Genomic DNA, 27250 nt, shown 5'->3' with positions numbered 1-27250 from the left:
ATTCAGAACGTTTTAGACAAGTAGCCTGGTAGTACAGTGTCATTCCTTTGTTATGTCTAATACCCAATGTCAAGCTGTTGTTTTAGATATGAAAACATGAAAAAAACATGCAGTGAAGGCATTGTGAAATCTGTGTGATAATAATTTCTTGTAAAATGTATTGGTGAGGGGTCACGGTGGCTTAGTGGTTAGCACGTTCGCTCACACCTCCAGGGTCGGTGTTCAATTCCCGCCTCTGCCTTGTGTGTGTGGAGTTTGCATGTTCTCCCCGTGCCTCGGGGGTTTCCTCCGGGTACTCCGGTTTCCTCCCCCGGTCCAAAGACATGCATGGTAGGTTGATTGGCATCTCTGGAAAATTGTCCCGATTGTGTGAGTGAATGAGAGTGTGTGTGTGTGTGCCCTGCGATGGGTTGGCACTCCGTCCAGGGTGTATCCTGCCTTGATGCCCGATGACGCCTGAGATAGGCACAGGCTCCCCGTGACCCGAGGTAGTTCAGATAAGCGGTAGAAGATGAATGAATGAATGAATGTATTGGTGATTTTCATGGCAATTTTTTACAGCTTTGGTTTGTTCTCATTTAAAAATAATACATCAATAAATACAATTTACTGATCCTACGCTGGCTGTGCTTGAAGGTGTCAGGATTCGGTTGAGGATGCAAGTGCAGGTATACAATCATCCTTATTGTTGAAGCAAAATCCGGTAAGGGTCAAACAGCATGAGCCGGAGCAGGAGATATGAAAAAATCTTGAACGCAAACCAGAAAGACTAATAACGATAAAAAAACTCTTTACAACCAGAGCAAAAAGACACAAAGCAAATACTTCACAAATATGTGTGAAAGTGTGCGGTGAAGGTAATTTAGTCCAGATGTGTGTAATCAGTAGTCTGGTGAGTGTAAAGGTGAGAGGAGAGGAGAGTCTGGGTGATGTCGTCCTCTGTGGCCATGTTCGTAGGCAGCGCTGAATACTGGGAAGTGCACGGCTTTGACATGACATATGGACACCACTTTAATAACTAACGCTATAAAATGTGTCTATCGGAGTGTCAAAGTGAGAGTACTCGCTTTACTTTTGCTATAGAAACAGTGTCATTATTGTGTCATCTGTCTGTCACAAGGGTGTCAAGAGAATTAGAAAGGGTTTGGGCTTTATTTTAGAAATTGAATAAAAGAAAAACATATCGAGTCATGTCTGTTATAGAGTGTAGAGATTTACAAAAAAAGGCTCGCTTTACTTTAGCTATAGAAGATGAATGTCAGTTTGAACAGCACTGGAAAAATGTCTGATATTTGACAGTCACAGATTATAAAAGTTAAAATGGACTCGCTTTACATGTACCTAGCTACAGTCCCAGTGTCATTTTAAAGTCTGTCTTCTGTTAGTGTGTCAAGATGAATAAAATCAACATTATTGGAATGTTATCTATTAAAAGTTAGGTCATGATGTCTGTCATAGAAGGTTAGTTAACATAGTGCTCGCTTTAAAAAAAATTCTAAATCAAATAAAAAGCATATTGAAAAGAATGTTATTGTCATGTGAATGTCAGGAATCTGTGCCAAGGCAGTTTGAAACGGGGCTTGCTTCACTTTATCTATAGAAAAGTAAATGTCACCAATATTGTCATGTGTTAAAAAGACATTCACTGATTATCTGTTATATAAAGGATATTAGGTAAAAGCTTCAGAAACCAAGAACAAGCACTGCACGATGGATGAGCAGTGTGTCACTATGTATTATTACACTACTCACAGCATCGCAGGTAATGCTAATACGAGACTGTTGTATCGCATGCAAACAAAATCCAAAACCAGTCAGACAGCTTAGATCAAAACATAGGAATAAATGACATGCTGAACAATTATACAGCTGCATAATTTGGGATCTGTTGTTTTCCCTAATCAGACATTTCATTTGGTAATTCCATCATATCCATATAATGGCGCAAAGAGAGTGGAAATGCTTCCATTTTACAATATTTTTATTTATTTATTTATTTATTTTACATAAAAAATATTAACTACAATCCTGAAATCCTTAATCCTTGATTAAAAATTTTAATCTTTGAAAAATTGTACATGAATATCAGAATTAAGAATGATTTAGTTCGCCTCCTGCGTTACTGACAGTATGCAACCGGACAAGTCCATTTTAGATTAAGTCACCTCTAAAAACTGAGTTAAAGGAGTTGGATAAATTTGAAGTCAGCGAAACAATTAAAAATATCGGAATATCGCCCAAAAATAAAGACTAAACAAACAGTGTTATCGTTACAGACTAGGACATAAAATATACTTTATGAAGCCATACACAAGGGTTTAAATAAGCGAACTAATCACAGGAAAAAGCAATTAAAAAACAGGGGTGAAGACAAGATATGAATCAAAACAACAGCACGTGGCAGCGTAAACAAATAAAAAAACAAAGCGGAACATAAACAGAACAGACGAGAAAATCGAAAAAGGCGAGTCGCCGTGCGAAGGAACTGCATACGTGACATTTTAAGTGCATTTTCATGATGTGACGTAGAGTACATGTAATGACATCTGACTTAATCTTACCACATGCTACTAGATCACACAGGACAAATGCTAAGCTGTAATGACTTACATGACGTACATAATTATACACCGACACAGCAACCGAACATTACTGGACATCAACTGACAGATTATGGAAGCGTATTACAACAAACATGGCAGTTTTATGCCACGGTTACATCTGTATCATGATTCATGAGGTCAAGTGTTGCCAGTTCTGCAAATTTCAAATCATAATACCATGTTTTTATATCCTTCACATCAAATCGTTATTAATTATATCCCTTCTATTCCCACACGCTTGTTAAATCTCCCCGTGCACAACAGACATCAGTTCAGAGTATTAAGCCTAACAATTGCTTCCTTTGAGATGTGAAACCAAATGTTTTCTAACTGCTGCTCATACAGTGTTAGAGAATTTAGGACCGCTTAACACACTTCTGCATACGTGGTTTTGACAGACACAAACAATCAGCAAGCAGCAGTCTCTGTGATCGACAGGGGAACAGGGATCATCCTTCCCACCTAGAGACACAGAGACACTGGCTGTCAGAATGTAAATTCATGATTTCCCAAAGATGCAACAAACATTTAGACAGCTGCATCGTTTGGGATCTGTGTTTTTTCCCCTAGTTGAACGTTTAATTTGATAATTCCATCATAAGTATATAATGGGTTTCAAAGACTTAAAGCCTGAGAGGAAATGCTTCTATTTTACATTCTTTTCTAATTTAATAAGCAACTTTAATTACAGATGATATTTCTGACCACAGGTTGACTGAAAAATAAAAAGAATCTTTACATGAATTTCATGAAATGAAATTTTCTGCTTTTAATGACAGTGTGCACTCGAGCTGGCATAGTGTCCTAGTGGTTGTGGTATGTGGTAGCCTAGTGGTTAAGGTGTTGGGCTACCAATCGGAAGGCTGTGAGTTCGATCCCAGGTCCACCAAGCTGCCACTGTTGGGCCCCTGAGCAAGGCCCTTAACCCTCAATTGCTCAGCTGTATAAAAAAATTAGATAATGTAAGTCGCTCTGGATAAGGGCATCTGCCAAATGCTGTAAGTGTCTCGACAGCTTTGTGCGAACATTATGATCCATTTTAGATGAAATCGTTTTAATATATGCTTCCATAGAGTTTTTGGTCAAAGCTGACAACATTCTCAGTATCACACATTTGCTTGTTATTATGTTTAAAAAGGATCCTCGAAACAGTGCAGAATCTACAGTAATAAATATTCAATATATTGCACATTTACTCTCTTTATTTATTCATTTATTCATTTTCTACCGCTTATCCGAACTACCTCGGGTCACGGGGAGCCTGTGCCTATCTCAGGCGTCATCGGGCATCAAGGCAGGATACACCCTGGACGGAGTGCCAACCCATCGCAGGGCACACACACACTCTCATTCACTCACGCAATCACACACTAGGGACAATTTTCCAGAGATGCCAATCAACCTACCATGCATGTCTTTGGACCAGGGAAGGAAACCGGAGTACCCGGAGGAAACCTCCGAGGCACGGGGAGAACATGCAAACTCCACACACACAAGGCGGAGGCAGGAATCGAACCCCCAACCCTGGAGGTGTGAAGCAAACGTGCTAACCACTAAGCCACCGTGACCACTAAGTCACCGTAAAAAATTTGAACAGGGTCTGTTTATTTTCAATTTTGAATGAAGAAAAAATCCCAGGATTTCAGTGTAGTATGTGAGCTTATAGACTTATAGACATTGTATGTGACGGTATATTTGTACCAGAAAGTAGAAAGTAGCTGCTTAAGTAATGTTACTACTACATCCAAATACCTAAAACAAAAGTAACCCAGCACTGACCCAGTGATTTTAATTCCAATTTATTTCAACAGCAGCTCAACAGAAATCCAGCTGTAGATCTCCTTCTATAACGAGCAAGCCAGAGGCAAGAGTTTGAGACAATTTGAGACGAACTCTCAGATTCAAAAAGAGCTTTTATCTGTTAGACAAGATAGTGACTTAAGGTTTTAGCTCTCAGCTTAAGGATGCGGTTTAGCCACTTTACACATTTGAATTGTGTCCCCAACCATCAGAATGCATTTGTTTCTTTTTCCAAATTGATGTTAAATTTTACATAGACTAGATTTAGGGTTTAAAAGGATGTTTAATTGGTTTTTAAAAAAAAAACGAAACAAACAAACAAAAAAAAAGATATTAGTTTCACATATTGCCTTATTTTAGAAGTCCATAACAATTTTGTCAGTCAGTCAAATCTAAAATTTTGGGCATTGAGAACTGGACAAAAACATAAATATACCTAATCTAAGTTGTTTCCATATTTGGATGACATACAAATTGAAGTATTGCGAGCGCATAACAAATACATCAGCGGTTAGCGAGTTAGCTTTACTGTGACTTTCAATGTGCTTCGGTACACAACCCACCTGCCATTATTCATGCTGCTAAGAAAGAGCCTCTCACTGTTGATAGAAGGAGCATATGCTTCGCCTCTGGCTACAGCAGATACACAGTACAACATTGCCAGGTTTTCACTCAGGCCATGAATACAGCTTAAGCAAATCATTTCAAATTCTTTAGCTTTACTTTGCCCAAAAGAGCACTCGGTTCAGGTCCTTTCCCGCAAGAGGCTGGAATTATCTTGCCAGGATTCTGTTGTAGGATTCTACAGTCGAGAGTATGTATGGTGTTGAAAGGGGCGGAGCTTCAGGAGAGTGTATACTGTTTGGCTCACATCATATTTGGTGTACTCTGTATTGTGTACGTTATACAAACTGCACTGTAGTTGGCAGGCGACGGTAACGCAGCACCAAAGCTCCAGGACTACACCCACCCCATCCCAAGTCATGTCAATTCAAGTAAAGAGGCTTTTATTGTAAAACATAACTAATTGTATTGTAATATTTAACTAATGCAATACATTAGAAATGAAAAAAATAATAACTTGTGCAACAAAAAGACAAAACAGAATTAAGGAATAAAATTAAAATTAACCTAGCCTCAAAACATGTACATGTATGCAACCATGTGCAAACAGTGCAAGACAAGAGACAGTGCAAATCAAGAGACAGTGCAAGACAAGAGACAGTACAAGGCAAAATAAAGTGCAGGGCAAGAAACAATGAAAGACAAGAGACAGTACAAGACAAGAGAGAATGCAAGACAAGAGACAGTACAAGGCAAAATAAAGTGCAGGACAAGAAACAATGAAAGACAAGAGACAGTACAAGACAAGAGAGAATGCAAGACAAGAGACAGTACAAAACAAGAGACAGTGCAAGACAAGACACAGTGCAAATCAAGAGACAGTGCAAATCAACAGACAGTGCAAGACAAGAAACAGTGCAAGACAAGAGAAAGTGCAAGACAAGAGACAGTGCAAGACAAGTGGCCAAGTGACAGTGCCAGGCAAAAGACAGTGCAGGACAAAAGACAGTGCAGGACAAGAGACAGTGCAGGACAAGAGACAGTGCAAGACAAGAGACAGTGCAAACAAAATACAGTACAAAGACAAGACAAACTACAAGACAAGATACATATGGTGCTGACCCTTAAATACAGTAGTCTGTTTGGTTCAAAGTGAGTGCTAATAAGGATTTTACTGTTTGTAAACATATGTAAATATATAACATCTGCGGTTTATAGCAGCTAAACAGTAGGGATGAGCGAGTACAGCATTATCTGTATCTGTTAACCATATGAATTATTTGTATCTGTATCTGTACTCGGAGTGGGTAGGGCCTAACCCGGAAGTAGGCTGGGCTTGTCTTGAAATGGGCGGGGCTTTAACCGGTATGTTATTTTAAGCATGCAATTGATATGGGTTGATCAGAAATTGTTATATTTATTGCTGATTAGAAAAATATTTACAGGACAGCATCAGGATTGAGCTTCAGATCAATGGTTTTGATCACGATAGCAAACGAACTATATTACAGAACAAGTTTTGCAACAATGAAAACAAAACAATGCAGTGCAATTATGAAGTAAAATGTAATGAACAACATAACTTTCTTTTTTAACTTTTATTTTTTTTATGATCAGTGTGATTTTTTTTATTTTTTTGGTTCTTTTTTATTTTTTTATTTCCACACCAGGTGTGTGTGTGAGTGTGTGTGCGTAGCTTAATAATTAATTTGTAATATTTAGAACACTAGTTTACCACCTTTATGTTTTTATGAAATACAGCAAAAACGTGTCAGACACTCAGTGTCTGGTTACTGGTTAGAGCAGTGTTACTCATTGCGCGGCTCGCGAGCCTCCTCGCATGGCAGTAAATAATACGATGATATGATCATGTGGTTCATTTAAATAACATTAAAAACAATCAGGGAAGCATAGAAAAACGAATGTGCTCTATTACAAATAATAATATATATTTATATATATTATTTGACTCGTCACTGACTCACTGCATTCCGCAATAGCCAGTTTTTGGCGGGCTGCCAGAAGCTAGTTTGTGTTTCATGCTAGTTAACAACTTGTGTTTACTGTACACACAGACTAAAAAATGGATCGATTTCTTATCAAAAAATCCCGCGCTCAAAATGAACAGCAACAAAGCAATGTGACAGTGACAAAAGAGGTAACTGATGGGGAGCATGCATCATCCGCAACTCGAGTAATTATTGTATTGCAATATTGTACATTGTATTTAAGCAGATAAGCTATTTAAGACTGAATAACTTGGCGTACTTTGCGGTGAAAGTGGCTCTCCTATTGACTTTGTCCTATCAGTGTGGCTCACATGAAAAAAATAGTGAAGACCACTGGGTTAGAGACAGCTGAAGGTTTAAAAAAGAAAAAAAAATCTCCGACAGGCAGAGACGCAATACGAGTCGCAATCTACCAAGCAAGCACCACGTCTGAACGAACCCACGTTTACCAGAACTCTACTGGATAGTAAGTACATATTATTAACAATAGATCTGTATGTGTGTAGGGGACGGGCGCTGTGACTAGCCTATCACAGAACGCTGACACAATCAGCTACCCAATGATGATTTTCATTCAATCCGAGCACAGATATTGACTCGTATTACTCGTATAATACTCGTACTCGGCAGAAGTACAAACAGTTTGTAGCAGTAACTGTCTGTTCAGCCTGATGCAATCAGGCAAGTGCTTTCTGTAGTCCGATGGCTAAATCTGAGTCTTTGGAGAGGCTTTTCCCCTCAGGCCATCAGACTCCTCAAAACAGACCGGTCACCATTCAGACCCCTTAAGACTTTCTGCTTGTTTGACAACTCTACAAACTGCACTTTGTTCCGTTACTGTTACTACATTCAACACAACTACACATTTTATAAATCAATATTTCAAATCATCTTTCTTTTCAACTTAGTTATTTATAAATTTATATTCACAGTCTAGGAGTAGGAGCAGGCCGGGTTTTTAATTCACTGCAAGTTGTGTACTATATATAACTGTGTATGTGACAAATAAGATGACATACTGATAAACCTGTATTAGTCATATATACATTAGAGCACAAGGAAATGCTTTTCTTTGCATATCCCAGCTTAGAATGTTGGGCTCAGAGCATAGTGTCAGCCATAATACAGTGCCACTTGAGGAGAGAGGGTTAATGGCCTTGCTCAAGAGCCCCACAGCAGCAGTTTGTCAGTGCTGGGGCATGAACCCTGGTCTTTTGAGCAGCAACTTAGATCCTTAACTGTTAACCTAAAGTCACCACTTCCCCTGCCCTGTCCTGTCCAACTTTCATTTATTCATTCATTTTCTACCGCTTATCCGAACTACCTTGGGTCACGGGGAGCCTGTGCCTATCTCAGGCGTCATCAGGCATCAAGGCAGGATACACCCATCGCAGGGCACACACACACACACACACACACACACACACACACACACACACACACACACACACACACACTCTCATTCACTCACGCAATCACACTCTCCAGAGATGCCAATCAACCTACCATGCATGTATTTGGACCGGGGGAGGAAACCGGAGTACCCGGAGGAAACCCCCGAGGCACGGGGAGAACATGCAAACTCCACACACACAAGGCGGAGGCAGGAATCGAACCCCCAACCCTGGAGTTGTGAGGCGAACGTGCTAACCACTAAGCCACCGTGCCCCCCTTCCCTGTCCAACTTAATAGGAGTAAATGGATGAACAAATCAATCACGATTTCATATTTCCTGCCATTCAGTGTGGACTAGTTAAGAAATTGTTGTGGAATACAGTTTCATGTGACTATCATCTAAAGTGAATTCCTGATTTTGAGGTAATTCGAGCAATTCTTACCTAAATTCTGCAGCTTTTATAATAATGACCGTCTCTTGTTGACCCTGACTGGAGGGATTTTTTTTCCTATTCATGAGAACACTCTCTCATATAAGCTCAGGTAGCTGGCTTGTTGTTTTGCTCCAAGCTGACATTTACAAGTCTATGGATGTGTTGCATTAACTCTGGTTTTATTGCACTGTAACTGCAGTGTTATTTTATTACTAGGGCTTCTCTGCACTAGCATCCAATTCATCTTCTCAGATTAATAAGCATTCTCTATGGTGTTGTGGGCTCTTATTTAAACATGACGCTTAATTTACTGCCTCAGATCTTTGATCTGCACAGCGCTGACCCAGCAGGAGACACTTGCAATCAAGAGATAACACAATTAAAAAGTACAAAAAACTAAGAGTGGTGTGCACGAGAGAAAAGGATAGAGGGTCATTAATCCGTTCATTAGAAACGGGGCATGTTGGCTCACACACGAAAAATTGAGTTTGACACTTTAAATTATGCTTCATGGACGTGGAACATTTAGTTATGCTAATAATATTTCTATGCACCACGGTTCCTTAATTAAAGTCCGACGATGATAATCCAAGTCAAGCGTAATTGACATTATTGATATTTCAAGCGTTAATTGCAGGTCAATTGGGGTTTCGGAGAGAAAGCCTTGCATCCGAGACGCGCCGTCTCTTTATATCAACTCTGGTATGTATCTTTAGAGTCACAATTTATTTTACAAAACGATGCATTGCTTGCAAAGCCATGTGTTGATTTCTTGTTCAAAGTTCCTAATGACACTGATACATCTCCTAATGTCATCTGCTGTGCTGTTTTCTCCATTCATTTAGCACAGCACAACAAATTTACACCTGCTAGTTTGACCTTTTTCTCAAGGGTTTTAAATTCCACATCTACTCAAATTAGGTATTGAATGTGTTTTAAAAAATAAAAAAAAAAAATGTAAAAAAATTAAGTCTTTTATTTATTTATTTTTTTATTTTAGCCATCTGTTTAAATCTACAATTCAGAAAGTGACTTTAGGACTGCTGGTGTGTGTGTGTGTGTGTGTGTGTGTGTGTGTGTGTGTGTGTGTGTGTGTGTGCATATCCCCCTGCAGCATGTCAACCCACGTATGTCAGACAACCAGTGACTCTTGGGAGCACACACACAGACATAGAGACACACACTCGTGAGCACGAGCCACAAATCCAGTTTTGTCCAATTTATTTCGTTTTTTTTTCCCGTCTCACTTTGCGTCCTGCCCTCCACTTTGACACAGAGACTCCAGCTGACCAAAGCAATCTGCTCTCCATCTTGCAAGGAGTGGGCTCGAGGTCTCCCTTTTTTTTTCTATTTCACAAGTACACATCTCAGACCTTCTTCTTTCTCTTGAGTAGCAAATCTTCCCCTCTGGCTTTCCAGAACCACTGGTACAGTTTGTAGAAGCAGCCATGCTGAGAGGAAAACATGACAGCACCGGTCAAGGGGAACTGCCAAATTCCTCTGTTCGTTCGTTCTTTCTTTCTTTCTTTCTTTCTTTCTTTCTTTCTTTCTTTCTTCCCCTTTTGACACTTTTCCAACATTTCATCACTTTCCGAATCTATACCATGTTCTCTGGATCCACTGCTTGCATTGTGACTCAACAGCAGGGTGTACTTGTCAGTTCACTTCATAGAAAGGAGTAGTGTAATGGCAAACCCTGACATAAGAGACGGATGGGAGATATGCAAACGAGGACAGTCACCTTGGCCTGTCCAGCCCCCGATTTAGAGAAGAGGCAGCACCTGAGGGCTGGAAATAACAGCGATTATATAAAACGCCTCTGAGTAAGGTTATGGGTAGCAACCGTGACTAATAGTTATCCCAATCCGCTGCTAGTCTTTTGCTTTTTTTTTGCATTGGTTATGCATACGTAAGCATCTGTTTTTAATGATAATCGATTTAATGTGTGGTTTATTTCCTCTTAAACTGACTGAATACTGAGTACTGAGCATACAAAAAATGTGGTAGCTTAATGGTTAAGGCATTAGACTACTGAATGGAAGGTTACGGGTTTGATTCCCAGATCCACCAAAATGCCACTGTTGGGCCTCTGAGCAAGGCCATTAACCCTCAGTTGTATAAATTGAAATAAAAAATGTAAGTCACTCTGAATAATGGTGTCTTCTAAATGCTAGAAATGTAAAATGGTCTTCACTCAAATCTCTGTTCCTTTTTCAAGCATTTAACTTCTTGCAGGTAGGAAACCGTTTAACTGTAAAACAAATTTAGACAGACCCCATTAGTACTAATTTATTTTATGTGCCTAATCCAACTATTCAAATATCAGGCTCATTAGGTACATTCATTTATTAATTTCTATCCACAGAACATATTAGATTCATTATTCAGGACATTATTCTTGGGCTGACTTGTTTAGAAGTTAGTGAGGCTTGGATCAAATTTCATCCAAATAGGCTAATAATTGTAAAACCTCAATTGTAAATACAGCATTGTTTGGACTAGTTAGTTGTGATTTGCAGCACAGTACCCTGGGTAACCTCAGACATCAACCTGAGTGGCAGTAGATTAGGGAAAATGCATACACTATTCAGGAATAACATTACAATTACATTAAAACTACTGTGTATAACACTGATTAGCTTATTACTGTGTTATCTGTCAATGGGTGTGATATGAAAAATGGGATAGGAAAAATTGGCAAGTGTATGGATCCAAGCCAGTTTGACAAATTGTGATGACTGTACAACTGAGACTGAGCTTATCCAAAACAGCAGGTTTTGTGGGTTTGTTCCCCAAGTATGAGGTGATTAGAACCATACTAAAGTGGTCATGGGAAGGGCAACCAATCAACCAGTGAACCAGCGACAGGATCATGGACACTCAAGGCTCATTGATTCTGGAATGATTCCACAGAAGAGCTACTGTAGCACATATTGCTGAAAAGGTTAATGCTGGCTACAGTATGATAGAAAGGATTATATTTAACATGATAATCAATGTTATTGCCATCATCTGTCAGCGGTTTTAATATTATGACTAAAAAAAAACAAAATAAAGTATCCTAATAAGGTGATGAGCCAATAGAAGAGCTTCAGGTTGTATTCTACAAGATTCTACAAATTGGTCTTTTGCTCTAAAGTCTCCCAATGGTGTTCAGTTTGGCTGAGATCTTAAGTGGATAGGAGGCAGGGTCATTCTGGAAGACTTCTGGCAGGCTAGAAAACTTTCAGAATAAATTGTCAGAATAACTTATTGATTTGTTGTAGACATTCCCTCTAAGGGGAAGATGTTTCAGTAGATCTATAGCATGTGACATAATGGCAGCTCTCCTGAAATAAACCAAAAAAAAATGCTTTTTTGATCCAAAGATCCATCTTGATCATGGATGACTCAGATCTGAATCAGAGTCATATGATCTTGTGAGCTTTGTAAGCACAGGTGTGAAAACATACACGTAGACGGAATAGCTGAAAGGTTTCTCTTTCCTTACTTGGACTTTGCAGACGAACATGAAGGATTCTGGCATTTTCAATATGTTTATGATTCTTGTGTTGCATTGATAATACTCTGTGTACGAGTAGTCAGATATTTTCTGAATATATGTTTGTTCATTGATCTTACTTTAATTGACTTATTTTTAAATTAGTTTCTAGTATGGGGGCACGGTGGCTTAGTGGTTAGCACGTTTGCCTCACACCTCCAGGGTTGGGGGTTCGATTCCTACCTCCACCTTGTGTGTGTGGAGTTTGCATGTTCCCCCCCCGTGCCTCGGCGGTTTCCTCCGGGTACTCAGGTTTCCTCCCCCGGTCCAAAAACATGCATGCTAGGTTGATTGGCATCTCTGGAAAATTGTCCGTAGTGTGTGATTGCGTGAGTGAATGAGAGTGTGTGTGTGCCCTGCGATGGGTTGGCACTCCGTCCAGGGTGTATCCTGCCTTGATGCCCGATGACGCCTGAGATAGGAACAGGCTCCCCGTGACCCGAGGTAGTTCGGATAAGCGGTAGAAAATGAGTGAATGAGTTTCTAGTATGATGCACTTAAAAATGAAAAAGGTCATAATAGGATAATAATATGGAATTATATGGGAATTATTTCTTTATATTCTTTATGTTGACCAAAAAGAGAGAGAATGACAGAGAGAGAGTTTCTAGTAAAAAAAAAAAAAAAAATTTATATACTGTATATATATAGTAGTAACAGTAAACAGTAATAATCCTCGAAGGAAATTAATATACTTTCATATGTTTGATTTCTGTGCCTGACACTTTACGTTCTCTCCCCAAGGTCCTAAAAGTCTTAACTTCTGCTTTTTTGTATTTTACAGGTGATTCTGATCCTGACCAAGCTTTATGACTTCCACTTGGGCAGCGTCACTGAAAGCTCCCTGTGGAGGTAAGTTATATTATATCTCTTTATTCTCACTCTCTTTTTCTCTTTGTCTCTCAGTCTCCTCTGACTTTTCTTCTCTATCTTCAACACCACCTTCTAGCAAGTCGGGATTGTCTCTCAGCTGTTGTTCTGCAGCTCTCTGTAGTTAAATAAGGTGAACAAGTACCTGTGCTGTGGATTAGCAGGCTGCTACAATGCTGTCATTAGATATCCTCGGGGGGGAAAAAACAGACAGGGAGAGAAACATAGAAACAGATTATACTCCAACCACCTGAGCAGCCAAAATAACAACAGGAGTCAAAAAAGTCATTGATGTCGCTCAGCAATCTCCAGCCGAGTGTTATTTCCAAAATTCAGGCCAGGGAGATGCTTATTTTTCTGTGCTAGCCTCATTCTCTTTAACTGGTCGATTCATGTGGCTTGTATAATATAATGAATGCGATGCAGATGAGCATGTCAATGAATCTGTGAGGGTTTATATACAGTAGCACTATAGTGGGCTGATCAGTGACCTAAGAATCATGTTGGGCAAATACACACACGTACACACAGCACACACATAAAGAAGCGTTCACACACACAGCTACCCAGCAAGTGGTGATCATTCATTTTCAATAAGAGCTGCCGATTTCCAGTGGCAGTGATGGTGATGGTGACCGCTGAGGACTAGATGTCCAGCGGTCCATATCTAGCAATGCGATAATGTTAAAAAAAGTTAAACTTTCTGCAAATATTGAGTGACTCTGGACAGCGACTCTCAATGGGATTAAAGTTAGCAGAGGGCACTTGATTCATGGCAAAGAGCTCACACTGCTTGTCCTTCATCATATATAATATGATTTATGTATACAGTGATGAATTTTATATACAAATGCCAAATTTCTCTCCAGAATGTTTCTTTTTAGAGGCAAAGTAGGAATGCCTGCTAACAACTTCATATGTATGTTTGGGAAAGGTGTTAAAGGTATTGACAGCAACACTTGTGATTTGTTGGAAACATTTGCCAAAGATTTAACGGAAAAGTTTCAGAACCATTAGCACGTTCGCCTCACACCTCCAGGGTCGGGGTTCGATTCCCGCCTCCGCCTTGTGTGTGTGGAGTTTGCATGTTCTCCCTGTGCCTCAGGGGTTTCCTCCGGGTACTCCGGTTTCCTCCCCCGGTCCAAAGACATGCATGGTAGGTTGATTGGCATCTCTGGAAAATTGTCCCTAGTGTGTGAATGAGAGTGTGTGTGTGTGTGTGTGTGTGTGTGTGTGTGTGTGTGTGTGTGTGTGCCCTGCGATGGGTTGGCACTCCGTCCAGGGTGTATCCTGCCTTGATACCCGATGACGCCTGAGATAGGCACAGGCTCCCCGTGACCCGAGGTAGTTTGGATAAGCGGTAGAAGATGAATGAATGAATGAAATCTACAGTCTGGGATAGAAGGAAATCAGCCACAGCCTGTCTCCTACATACAATTTTTGTGTTTTTAGACTTTTCTTTCATCCATTGGTGCTGGTGTTCCACAAAATCTCCAAATAATCATTAAAACCTTTGTTAACAGCAAATAACCTGACTTAAATGCTAAAAACTAACCTAATTATCTTTGAAAGACAGAAACACAGATCTGCTCACGTCCACCAGGCACCTGTGTTAGACCGAGTAAGCCGGTGAGTAGTCTGAGGTGTTTTTAATGCACCGGTGTTTTGATCATTGCCAGTGAGATCACGATTTACACATTATACAGACGTGTTTATTTTCCCATCGTGTTGCAGGTCATCTCTGTATTCTGAGATGTCTCAAGCTCTTTCTCGTGTCAGCAGAGTGAAAGTTTAATGGAGCTCATACAGACTGTGGGTTTTATATCACTGCCACTGTAGATAAAAAGAGGTCATGCAATTATGGTGAAGTTATGAAAAAAAAAACAGTATGCATTAAATAAACTGCGCTGATATTTCAGACTTTTTAAAAGCACAGTCAGGTACAATGCAGCTCAGTACTGAGAATAAAAAAGAAAAGCAAGGGAAAATATTAGAATGTAAAAAGCTGAACGTTTAATTAAAAAAATATTTTTTTTTAAAGCTTTGATTTTAAAGGATTCCTATAGAGCAGGGGTTATGGTGTCTAGTCCTAAGGGCTGCATAACACAAATACTAGGCTTATAATTAAGCCAACCGAGACACATGCAGATGCCCCCTGCTTTAAAGGTGGAGGCAAACTGAAAAGGAATAACACTTTTTTTCAATTCTTTGGAACACAAATGCATCATTTGGATATAACAGTCAGGGGGCACATCGTCTTAGCGGTTAGCACCTGCATGGTTGGGGGTTCAGTGACTGCATCCATCCTATGTTTTTTGAGGAGGGTTTCCTCCAGGTATTCTGATTTCCTCCACCAAAGACATGCATTATAGTCAGATTTGCATCACCAAATTGTTTGTGCCATGTGAATATGTGTGTGCGATTGTGTTGGGACGGCTCTCTGCCCAGAGTATCCCCCACCTTGTGGCCCGCAGACCCTGTGTATGAATTTAACAGATACTAATTTAATACAAATAAAGCAATCACTAGTAAGCTAATTGTTGTTCTTTTTCTTTTTTATAGATTGTAGTTGAGTCTAGACTTGTACTGGTAAAATAAGGGTTTTATATACATATACAAGCAAGCGTTCATTCTTTCATCATTAGTAGCTGCCTGGTACCTGCTATGTTGAAATTAGGCTATGATTTTGTTTAGATTTTAGGGAGCAAAACCAAATATATTTGTTAGAAAATATTGCAGATCTGGAAAATAAAGGCAAATTACATTTAAATTTTATTTGTCACATGCACAGTCATACACAATATGACGTGTTGAAATGCTTTTTTACAATAAAACAATAAAAAAAAAAAAGAATAAATCAATAAATGAAATAAAATGATATAATATATATATATATATATATATATATATATACGTGTATATATATATATATATATATATATATATATATATATATATATATATATATATATATATATATATATATATATATATATATATATCATTTAGATGTCATGGACGCGGGATAAAATGGGACCCAAATGCAGGATAGGAAAACGGAACAGGGGTTTATTAACTAAAAGAACACTAAACAGGACAAAGACAAAACCAGACGAAGACAACAGTACAAAACAATAAACCAGATACAAATACAACTCAGTAGATTCTGTGCTGCACAAGGCAACGCGGCACGGTTAAATAGACACAGGTAATTACAATAGGAAACAGGTGTGTGGAGACGGGAGGAGCAGACAAAGGTGGGGCAGACACGTGACGAGGAACATAACAAATGCACATGGCCAAAGTCCAGGCTAAGTCCTGACAGTACCCCCCCTCAAAGCGTGGCTGACAGTACCGATGGGGTCCGGGTGGGGGGAGCAAGGCACACGGCGAGGCAGATGGGGGGAGCAAGGCACACGGCGAGGCAGGTGGGGGGAGCAAGGCACACAACGGCGTAGCCAGAGAGGGCCGAGCGACGTCCACAGCCGAGCTGAAGGGCCGAGCGACGTCCACCACTGAGCTGAAGGGCCGAGCGACGTCCACAGCCGAGCTGAAGGGCTGAGCGACGTCCACAGCTGAGCTGAAGGGCCGAGCGCAATCCCCAACACGAGTCCAGAACACCAGGAGGGGGGAGGGGGGGAAGTCCTCCACCACGGGACAAGCAAAAAAATAAATAAATAAAACAAAAATCCCCCTAGGGCAAAAACATACAGGCCTGCCACACCCCCCGCGGACAGAAAGTGGGGCGGCGTCCTCCCCGGGAAAACCAGGAAGTGGAGTGACGTCCCCAACTGTCACGGACAGGTGCGGGGCGATGTTGCAGGACACCGAGAAGGACAAAAAACAAAAGAAATCGGGCTGGTAACATGGACCGCAACCAGGAAGTGAGGCGACACCTCCTGCCGAATACCGAAAGCGGAGCGGTATCCCTCACCGGAAAAAATGCGGACCTATGTCACCAACAAAACAAAAATCCCAAGAAACAAAACAGTCCAAAAGGAAAAAATTACCGGTCCAAGCTGGCGCTATCCTGCTGGGTCTGGGTGCGGCGGAATCTTATGTCTTCATGTCTGGTTTTGTCCTGAGTCCGTGTTTCTCTTTTGTTTTATTTAATAAATCCCTGTTTTTGTTAAGCTGTCCTGCATTTGGGTCTGTTTTTACCCCTGCGTCCGTGACAGAAAGATTCCGCCAGACCAGGACCCATTGGATTTTTTTTCCCCTGGACTTTGTGGTTTTGGTGACATTGGTCCGCATTTTTCCGGTGAGGGACGCCGCTCCGCTTCCGGTTTCTCCGCGGGGGCGCCGCCTCACTTCCTGGTTGCGGGCCATGTCACCAGCCCGATTTTTTGTCTGTTTATTTTGTCTATTTATTTTGTCCCGTGGTGGAGGACTTTCCCCCCCTCCCCCTCCTGGTGTAGGGGGTTGCACTCGGCCCTTCAGCTCGGCTGTGGATGTCGCTCGGCCCTTCAGCTCGGCTGTGGACATCACTCGGCCCTTCAGCTCGGCTGTGGACGTCGCTCGGCCCTTGCTGGCTACGCCGCCATGTGCCTTGCTTCCCCCACCTGCCTCGCCATGTGCCTTGCTCCCCCCACCTGCCTCGCCATGTGCCTTGCTACCCCCACCTGCCTCGCCGTGTGCCTTGCCCCCCCACCTGCCTCGCCGTGTGCCTTGCTCCCCCCACCTGCCTCACCGTGTGCCTTGCTCCCCCCACCTGCCTCGCCGTGTGCCTTGCTCCCCCCACCTGCCTTGCTGTGTTCCTTGCTCCTCCCACCTGGACCCCATCTGGACTGTCAGGATGGATTGGCACGTTGGGAGCCACGCTTTGAGGGGGGTACTGTCAGGACTTTGGCCACGTGCGTTTATGTTCTTCTTCACGTGTTTGCCCCGCCTTTGTTTGCTCCTCCCGTCTCCACACACCTGTTTCCTATTGTAATTACCTGTGTCTATTTAACTGTGCGGAATCTACTGTGGTCCACTGTTTTGTACTGTTGTCTTTGTCTGTGTCCTGTTTAGTGTTCTTTTAGTTAGTAAATCCCTGTTCTGTTTTGCTATCCTGTATTCTATTCCTATTTATATATCACATTCCTGAACTGGTGTGATGTTGATGACGTGTCACCACTAAAATTCACAGATAACGCAAACAGTCCTGACATTCATTTCTGGTTTAGGCCATGCCCGCTTCGAGTTTAAATTCAGCTCCAGGTACACAAACATGAGTATTTGGATCCCTAAACAGGTATCTCTCTCACCCACACACTTTCTCATTAGATATTGACATTGAGAATGAATTAATATGAGCCATAAGTGAAATCCACTTCCACCGTAATCAACATTTAGTGCTTACATAATGTTGCTGTAATTCAAATACGTTTGCAAATATTAATGTAGTCTTAGCGTTTTGTTCCTTGCATATTGTTGAGTACCAAGGTAAGAGCAATGTCACTGCTCTTTTGCTTAATTACTGTTCATTTAATCAAAGGCTCTGTATAGTTATTACTTTAGGGTATTAAGTGTTTAGAGGAAGACAGAGTGCTCTATATGTCAGTGAGGTCGTTCCAGGAATATAGAATTTCCTTGATTCATTTCCTTTAAAAATGGTTCCTTTCTGCATCAGAGCTATAGTCTCCTGCTGTGTAAAAATGATATGTTGATGAACTCAGGCTGAACTATTAAACATGGGAGATGGGAAAAATAATGAAGTACTATTTTTATCACGAGAGATGAAATAGTAGTACAGTAAGCTTTATTTTGCAGCAAATTCTGCAGGAATCTCCAGCAATTAACAGCACTGTGGTATAACACACTGTAATGTGGTGTAACACAATGATTAAACACATAAATTATTGTACTCAGTTCCTAGTCTGATGGACTATTCTTACGAACTTACATCTTTAATCATGACGTTCTACCCCTGGTTGGAGTCTCGTCACAACTCGAGTCAGTGGTCACCCTGCCTGTTTGATCTCATGGTCAGCTAGTGACTCATGGGATTGCTGTAAATGGGGCTGCCTAGAGACTGTCATGCCTTCTTTAAACCATTGTTGTGTCAGTCAGCTGTATGATCTTGTCTTAATCAGCAATTATTTGAAGACTTTGGCAGGAACAAATTAGTGTTTGGTCTGTAGTGAACTCAGAATTTGCGTTGACCTTTAGTTACTCAGGAGCTCTCAGTTGCACAATTATAAACTGTTGTAAAAATGCCATTATTTACACTGACATTATTTACTGTCCAGCGTCACCCAAATGAGGATGAGGTTGCCTTCTGAGTCTGGTTCCTTTTCCTTATATCATCTCAGGGAGTTTTTCTTTGCCACCGTCACCTCCGGGTTGCTCATTAGGCATAAATTTTAGATATAAATAGTATTTTAAATGAATATTTTTTTGAAATATTACATTTTATATGTATGTATTTTTGTTTAGTTTTATTTATTTATTATTAATTTATTTTTCTCTGTTTCTATACTTTTCTAAAGCTGCTTTGAGCCAAAAATACTGGAAAGCTGAAAACAGCAGCGAAAAGTGTAGCTCGAACTGTAAAGTGTAGCTTTATATATACTAATGCTTAATAAAGTGTTCATTAATAGGAACACTAGTAGGGTCAGCTGCTACAAATAAAAGGTGGGCTATCAGTGGTAGAAGCTAATATTGGCTGGGATGGGACGTTATGCAAATCTCTAACCACCTGGACTAGGACTGAAATAGCTGAGAGATGGGTCTGCTTTGGGGCACTTGTTAAGGACTGGGGTGGAGCAGTGCTCGTCGAGGAATTAAAACTGGAATTAGCTGCATCCTCTGATGTGCTAGCAACAGAAACACATGGAGCACTAGTTCTGCTTTATAGGCTTAAAAATTGTAATGATTGTCAAAATAAACATAATTAAATTTATTGTCAGTGAAATTATGACCATTTGTTAGATAAAAATCAGTATGGAGCTAGAGCACGTAAGTGTGTCGAACTGACAGTACCATGAGGTGAGTGGCAAAAAACTATTCTTTGCTGTTAGGGTGGGGATTTTTTTTGTCTGGGGCTGCTGTTCATTGTCCATTTGCTGTAGGCTGCCCACCTAATCAGAAGTTAGAAATCATGCTGGTATTTTCGGTGTAATTTTATCCCTTTGGCTAAAATAAAATAAAATCAAACTTTAATTGTGTGGGCAAGACCCAAATTTGGGTTGGCTGCACCCACACCTGTCCAAGTGCTGCCACCAGCCCAGACTACAATGCGACAAAACAACAATACCACTAACTGCAACTTTGTTTTTCTAATGTAAGACTCCCTGAAGAGTGCAAACTGCAACAAAACAATTTTGGTAACAGTTACTTTGATGCCAGTAAACCTTTTCATAAACCTTTATGACGGTGATTCTTATGGGAGCATTAAGGGGTGATAATAAACTGTATAAAATGCTTACAAAGCACTAAATCCTTAAGATTAACACCAAAGCATTTCTAAATACAGTGATAATGATTTATGGATGGATCGTGTTAGTGGAGTCTGCAATTTTAGTGAAACTGTGAGCAGGTGCTTTGGTTTCCTTTCAAATTCAGCAATGCAGACCCAAACTCCAGACATCCTGAGTGCCACAAAGCCTCTCAAATCCTCTGTCTCCGTGCAGCTGGAGCTGCAATGCATCATACTGATGGCTGGCACAGCCTTGGGATTTCATATTGACAAAACGAGGGCGGCCATGATAATATTCAGCTTTCCACAAATTAGGCCTGCTGGGACTTGCCCGGCCTCCTTCTGCCGTTCCAGCTAAGGAACACTGCATGTGCAGAGAAATAGCTGAACTACAATCGAGCCATCGCTCTACAATAAGTCTTATACTGTGGTGCACTGCAATGTTCTTCATTTTTGTTTTACTGTTAATTGAGATCGTCGTTTTGTTACGTTAACGTAATTCCTGTGTGATTTGGGAAAGTTGCAGCAGCCTCGCAATGTCTAGACAGCTGCTGACTTTTAGAGAAAGGTCAGAGGAGTCCCGCCAGCCTGAGAGGAGTTCCAAAAAAACAGACATGTCCATTATAATGAACGGTGTGACCTTAAACGGTGGAGACATATCAGTTGTTTTGGTGCGTGGGATTAAATATGTGTAGCTCAGTCTTGGGGTGTTAGTCAATAAAAGCAAAATACTTCCATTTTTTTGGGAAATTGGATCTATTCATTACAGATCATCCAAAAGTAAGGACATATTTTGCAACAATCCCAAGTCTATATAATTTGGTGCTTTATGGTGTTATGTTAAAAGTTTTCGACTGATTTGGAGTTTGAATTTAATGAGTTAGAAATAGAATCACTATAAAAACAATAGGAATAAAATAAATAAATATACAAATGACTGTAAATGGTTTTAAGTGCTGATTCTGAAGCCTCTTTAAAAAGTTACATGCTGATATATATATAAAAAAAACGTTTCACATTAATATAAACTTGTGATTTAGTGTAAAACCAGCACTGTTCTTAGAACTGCTAAATGTTACTGAAGATTAAGCAAAAATGTAAAAATAAATGAAGTAGATGTGCCCAACTGCTATTATTTAAACAACAACAACAACAACAACAATAACAATAATAATAATAATAATAATAATAATAATAATAATAATAATAATAATAATAATGGTTTTTGTCTGCTATTAATGTAAATAATTTACATCATGACCACATTAAATCTGATCAAAGGTTAAAAACGAACAAGGTTAGATTTGGGGTAAAGAGTAAAATTTGGGGTGATTAGCCTAGTTTCATTCAATTGAGATGAAAACAAACAATTATCAAGCAAACGAACAAATAAATATTAAACAAAAGGAATTAACATCTTGTAAGGAATTTTATGTCGGTTATCAAACAAGCCCAATAAAGCTCCGTTTTTTTTTAAACATTAAAATCTTTTCTCTTCATAAACGCTGCTTTGTAATGTTTTCAAGGAAATTATTCAATAATTAACATTAATGTGCCAAGCCATTAGAAACTGTTGGAGCTCTACTTGAGGGTTAGAAGATAAAATCTAACAGTCTTTTGTCTTTATGTCATTAGCTAAGAATCTAAGTCATGCGTTATGACCCTAATTAGTTCAATGTAATTAGCAAAACTCTTGCCTGAGGGAAAATAATGTCTGTGTTTATGCCATTGAGCTGTTAAAAATGAATGCTCTTAAATTTACATGAAGTGTCCAGAGTGTGCGAAAATATGTTTTTAAAACGTTTTAAGGATTTCAGACAATTCTTCGGAGGTCTGCACACATTCAGCACATCACTCTGTAAAGGCATTACAGTTTTAAAAATTTGATTGTTCCTAGCAAATGCAAATTATCAGGTAATTAATATTTGGATCTTCATTGAATATCGCACAAATAGAATAGAATATAGGCCTTTATTTTTTCATATTTACAAGTGAAATTATTTCTCCAAATGTACCAACTTTGGAGGTTGGGGTCAGCGCCCAGTGCTAGCCATGATACAGTACCACTAGAGCAGAGAGGGTTAAGGGCCTTGCTTATGGGCCCAACAGTGCTAAATTATTTATTAAATAAATTAAATCTTAATAGATACATATAAATATTTATAATTGTGCAGTTTTGAAATGTATTCTATTGGAACAACAGTCTCAAATAAGTGAAGCTCAGTTCTTTTTTACCTCAAAACTCACAGCACAAAACACGTTATACTAAAGTTTAACCTTATTATTTATTAACTTTTGGTAAAAATGTCTTCAAATTCTCTAAAACTTTTCAGGATCTTTTTATGATTTATTGGACCCTATTTTGGGAATACTGACTTTATAGAAATTCATAAAACCGACACAACTGGAATAAATATATAGCTTTCTCACTACATCTCTGCCTCACATCTACAGAATTAAAAAAGAAACAAAGATGGAGAGATATACCCAAGAGTGTAAAGCTTGTGGGAAATTTCAAGGCCGGTTTATTGAATTGTTTAAGCGTTTAAAACATTTATTGCCATTTATCTATTTTTAACACTAGTATATTGTGAGATGTTAAATATAATGTGGAAATCCTCAATAAAGCCAAATCCAAAAGTATGTAATAATGTATTGTAAAGTATTGTAATGTAAAAATGATTCAATCATTTATTTAATGTCTCAGATTGTATCCTATCCTATTATATCATTAGGTACTGTATTTTATTATTGTGTATCGTAACGTATTGTATCATATCCTGAATGTTTCGGTTTGTTTTTCCTTCATTTTGCTTACATTTACATTTAACAGACTATTTAGTCTCCTCTAAATATCTCTATAAATATGAACAAATGACTTTTGAAAACAACAACATACAGCATGCATGTTGTTTAAAAGCCATTTGTCATTTACTATAAAGATTGTCGATCTTGCTTACTCATGAAAAAATAGTTTCAGAAATCAAGCAAATTCTGAGATATTCAGAGAAGCTTGAAATTTCAAAAGATTACAGAAGCTTCCCTGGGCCAAGACGTGTTAGCCTAGTGGCGGTAGCAGAAGGTTGTGAGTTTGAATCCCTGGTCATCCAATGCTCTTAACCCTCAACTGCTCAGTTGTATAAGATGAGATAAAAATGGAAGTCACTATGGATAATGGAGTCTGTAAATGTAAATGTAAATGTAAGTCACATCGCTCATTTAGACAAAAGCCCTTTTCCGAACACAAGCATCAAACATGAGTACGGCTATCATTGAAATAATTACTATGTGTCTTTACTGGTAGGAGTTTTAAAGAAGAATATATATATATATATATATATATATATATATATATATATATATATATATATATATATATATATATATATATACATATTATTATTCAGAAGTACAGTATTCATACCCACTGAACTTTTCCACATTTTCCACATTTTATAATATCATAGATTATATTACATCCTGTTCAGCTTATATACATATAAATATATATATATATATATATATATATATATATATATATATATATATATATATATATATATATATATATATATGTGTGTGTGTGTGTGTGTGTGTGTGTGTATAAGCTGGATAGGATGTAATATAATCTTGAAGCTGTGAGTCAGAATGAGGTCCTTGAAGCAGCATATCATTTTAATGAGCATATGACTCTCCAGGAACAAATTAAATGATTAGTTTTTGGAGACCCAGCAGAGTCATGCTGCACAGTACACATGAAGATTCATAAATATATCAGAAATGGAATTTCGCTGAGACCTGGTAAAGCTACGTGGGTTTTATACTTATGCCTTTCAACTGGTGCATGAAAGTAAAAAACATGTGGTTATTTATTATTATTATTTTTCCCTGAACCTGGAGCTTCCCGGCTTCCCATATTAAAAATGAAAAAAGTTGACCTCTTATTGGTTTTTGTGTGTTAATATCTGTATAAGTATTCAATACAACATTAGACACATGATCTGAACCCAAAGCCTGTGTTTGTATTCAGGACAGAATTTTGATTGAAATATTTAAATGTGCTTCACTGGAAGTACAATTTCTGCTGTTCGATATTGAAGTTGTACTTTCCGGATCATTGTGCTGATTATGATACAGCTTCACATCAGTGGCACGTTGGTATTGCAGTCAGATTACAGAATTCTATTAAACGGAACAGTATTCTTTACCAAGATGCTGAAAGGCGGAACGTGGTTTGAGAAAGTCTTTATGATTTTCGTCTGTGGGGAAAGTCCTTCAGTGCTCAGGGTCACAATGACTATCAACAGCTGCAGCGAGCTTTAAGCGAGAGTTGGCTTATTTCATTCAATTTGTAACTTTGTTCAGGTGAAAAAGAAGCTTTTTTATGACATGAGACTTGAAGGTAAAAAATATTTGTGTTATTTTTATTCTGAGGATATCATTTTCAAAAGATTTTTTAATTAATGAATTAATGAAAAAAATATTATGAAAAAAAGATTCAACAAATTCATAATTTTATGAACAAAATTATTAATTCCTAATGACTCATATCCCTTATTTGCACTCACACCTTTTGATAAATATTGTCTAGAATCTTTATTTATAATAATAAAATTACTGAACATATACTACCTAAAAATAATGTTACAATTAAATAAAAATTCATGCAAATATGTATCTTCTGTATAGAAAAGTTATATAGATAAATGGCAGAAAATAAAAGCCATTTTAAACCTTCCTTTCATTTATTACACTAGATAACACATATATAACATAACACACACACACACAGACACACACTATGTAAACCACTCACACTGATTTTCATCCACGTTGCTGGCTTTCTCCCGTTGGGGTCGTCCAGAGGCAACCGCTGAAAGCCTTTCAAGTCGCATCGTTTCAGCCATGCCGGCTGCCTTGATATTTCACAGGTCAACGCATAGAACAGCACCAGGGCCTTTTAGAACAGGACTTACCTGATGTCTGTGACCTTTTCGAGGACTTAAAATTCACCTGCAAGCGAGTGTGAGGGAGAAAAAAAAAAGTGACACTAGATTTCCCCCGAGACGCTTTCATTTTTCGTTTGGAATATGACTTTCTTGTCATTTATTGGTGCTCAGCTTGCACTTTTACTATTTTACTACTTTTACTGTTACTATTATTATTTGCATTGCAGTGGTAATGTTTTGTTCAATCGTGTCAGAAATAACACACTGACTTTTATTAGATCATCAATGGCCAGTGCACTCTGACTGATTTTATGTCTGCTTTTTTCAGTGAAATGACAGTAAAATGCTGTAATCCAATGTGAATTTGCGGGTTAATAACTGCCATTTGTCACGTGAAGTGTAGTTCCAATGTGACAGGCAAGGCAAGGCAAGGACGTGTAATCACCAGGTTTAGTTGCGGATGTTGTGTGCGAATGGAAAGGAATGGCATTTTTTTTAATATAGGAAAAAAAACACACTACAAAAACACCACTATCACCATAAACAAAAACATATACAAAATTTATAACATTTTAAAAAGATTTATAAAAGACAGACCTTCATCATTCTCAATCCCTCCTGTAATCCCTTCAGACCACATTTTGCAATTCACCCATTTTGTTATTTAGTCACACTCCATTTAACACTTCTTAAATTGGTACCTTTTTAATTAAAGTTGTGTGCGGCTTCCCATTGTGTGATAGAGCCCTCTAATTTAGCTCCTGTCACAACATAAATGGCGAACTTCATCAGATGCTCTATGAGGAAGGAGGTATGGAAATTGCAAGACATTTTCAATCCAAAGGCTGTCAAGAGATACATGTTTTGTTTTACCTACATTCATGATCAAAAAAACTCATCAAACTACAGGACAGGGCAGTGAGGAAGGACAGGTTTTCGGTGGAGAAGAGCGTGTTTGCATTTTGGGTAATAATTCTATAGGGTGTGTGAGATGGACGTCATCACGATAATCATTTTAAAATTCTGTGTGTTTTATTTTTAAACATTTTGAACACATTATGAATTCTTCAAAACTTACAAACTTAAATATTTTACAAATGGAATGATTGTGAAATGATAGCAAATTTGTTTTCATTCTACTATATGGTTTATAGCTTAAACCTTTTAATTGAAAATTTGAATCATTAAATTTAAATTTGTATTATTTGATTGCTGCAAGTCTGATAAAAAAAAGTTTCACTATTGTTTTTTAGAATAAAATATCTGTACCTTTCTTAGTGTTAACCTTACACAGAATTTTAGTTGTTCAGCTTTACGCCATCACATTCTCATGGAAGCTTGTTTCTGCATCGTTTTAAAAAATAATAAAAGATTAGTGTGACTGTATTTCTCAGAATTGTGACTTTCAATTTCAGAATTGTGACTTTATATCTCATAATAGTGACTTTATATCTCATAATTGTGACTTTATATCTCAGAATTCTGACTTTATTTCTCAGAATTCTGACTTTATTTCTCAGAATTGTGACTTTAAATCTCAGAAGTGTTAATAATAATAATTAAGTGGGAGAAATTATGCAAGAATGATGAAATATATGGTGCATTTCTGAGGAAAAATACAAGAATTGCAAAGAAATAAGTCAGAATTCTGAGATTTAAAGTCGCAATTCTGATAAATAAAGT

At 38.6% G+C, this 27250-nt stretch overlaps 1 protein-coding gene across 1 annotated transcript in view; it reads left to right on the top strand.

Moving 5' to 3' along the window:
• The window catches only part of sorcs3a (sortilin related VPS10 domain containing receptor 3a), a 254741-nt gene that overhangs the window by 105979 nt on the left and 121512 nt on the right, over positions 1-27250 (top strand). Inside the window, exon 2 of the mRNA XM_060860184.1 lies at positions 13131-13198. Within this exon, the coding sequence (XP_060716167.1) occupies positions 13131-13198 (68 nt within the window). The remainder of the gene's footprint in view (positions 1-13130; positions 13199-27250) is intronic.

This window comes from Tachysurus vachellii, chromosome 24 (genome assembly GCF_030014155.1).
Source record: "Tachysurus vachellii isolate PV-2020 chromosome 24, HZAU_Pvac_v1, whole genome shotgun sequence".
Taxonomy (NCBI): Eukaryota; Metazoa; Chordata; class Actinopteri; order Siluriformes; family Bagridae; genus Tachysurus; species Tachysurus vachellii.
The sequence above is the reverse complement of the archived record's forward strand: the minus strand, read 5'-3'. Positions and strand labels throughout refer to the sequence as shown.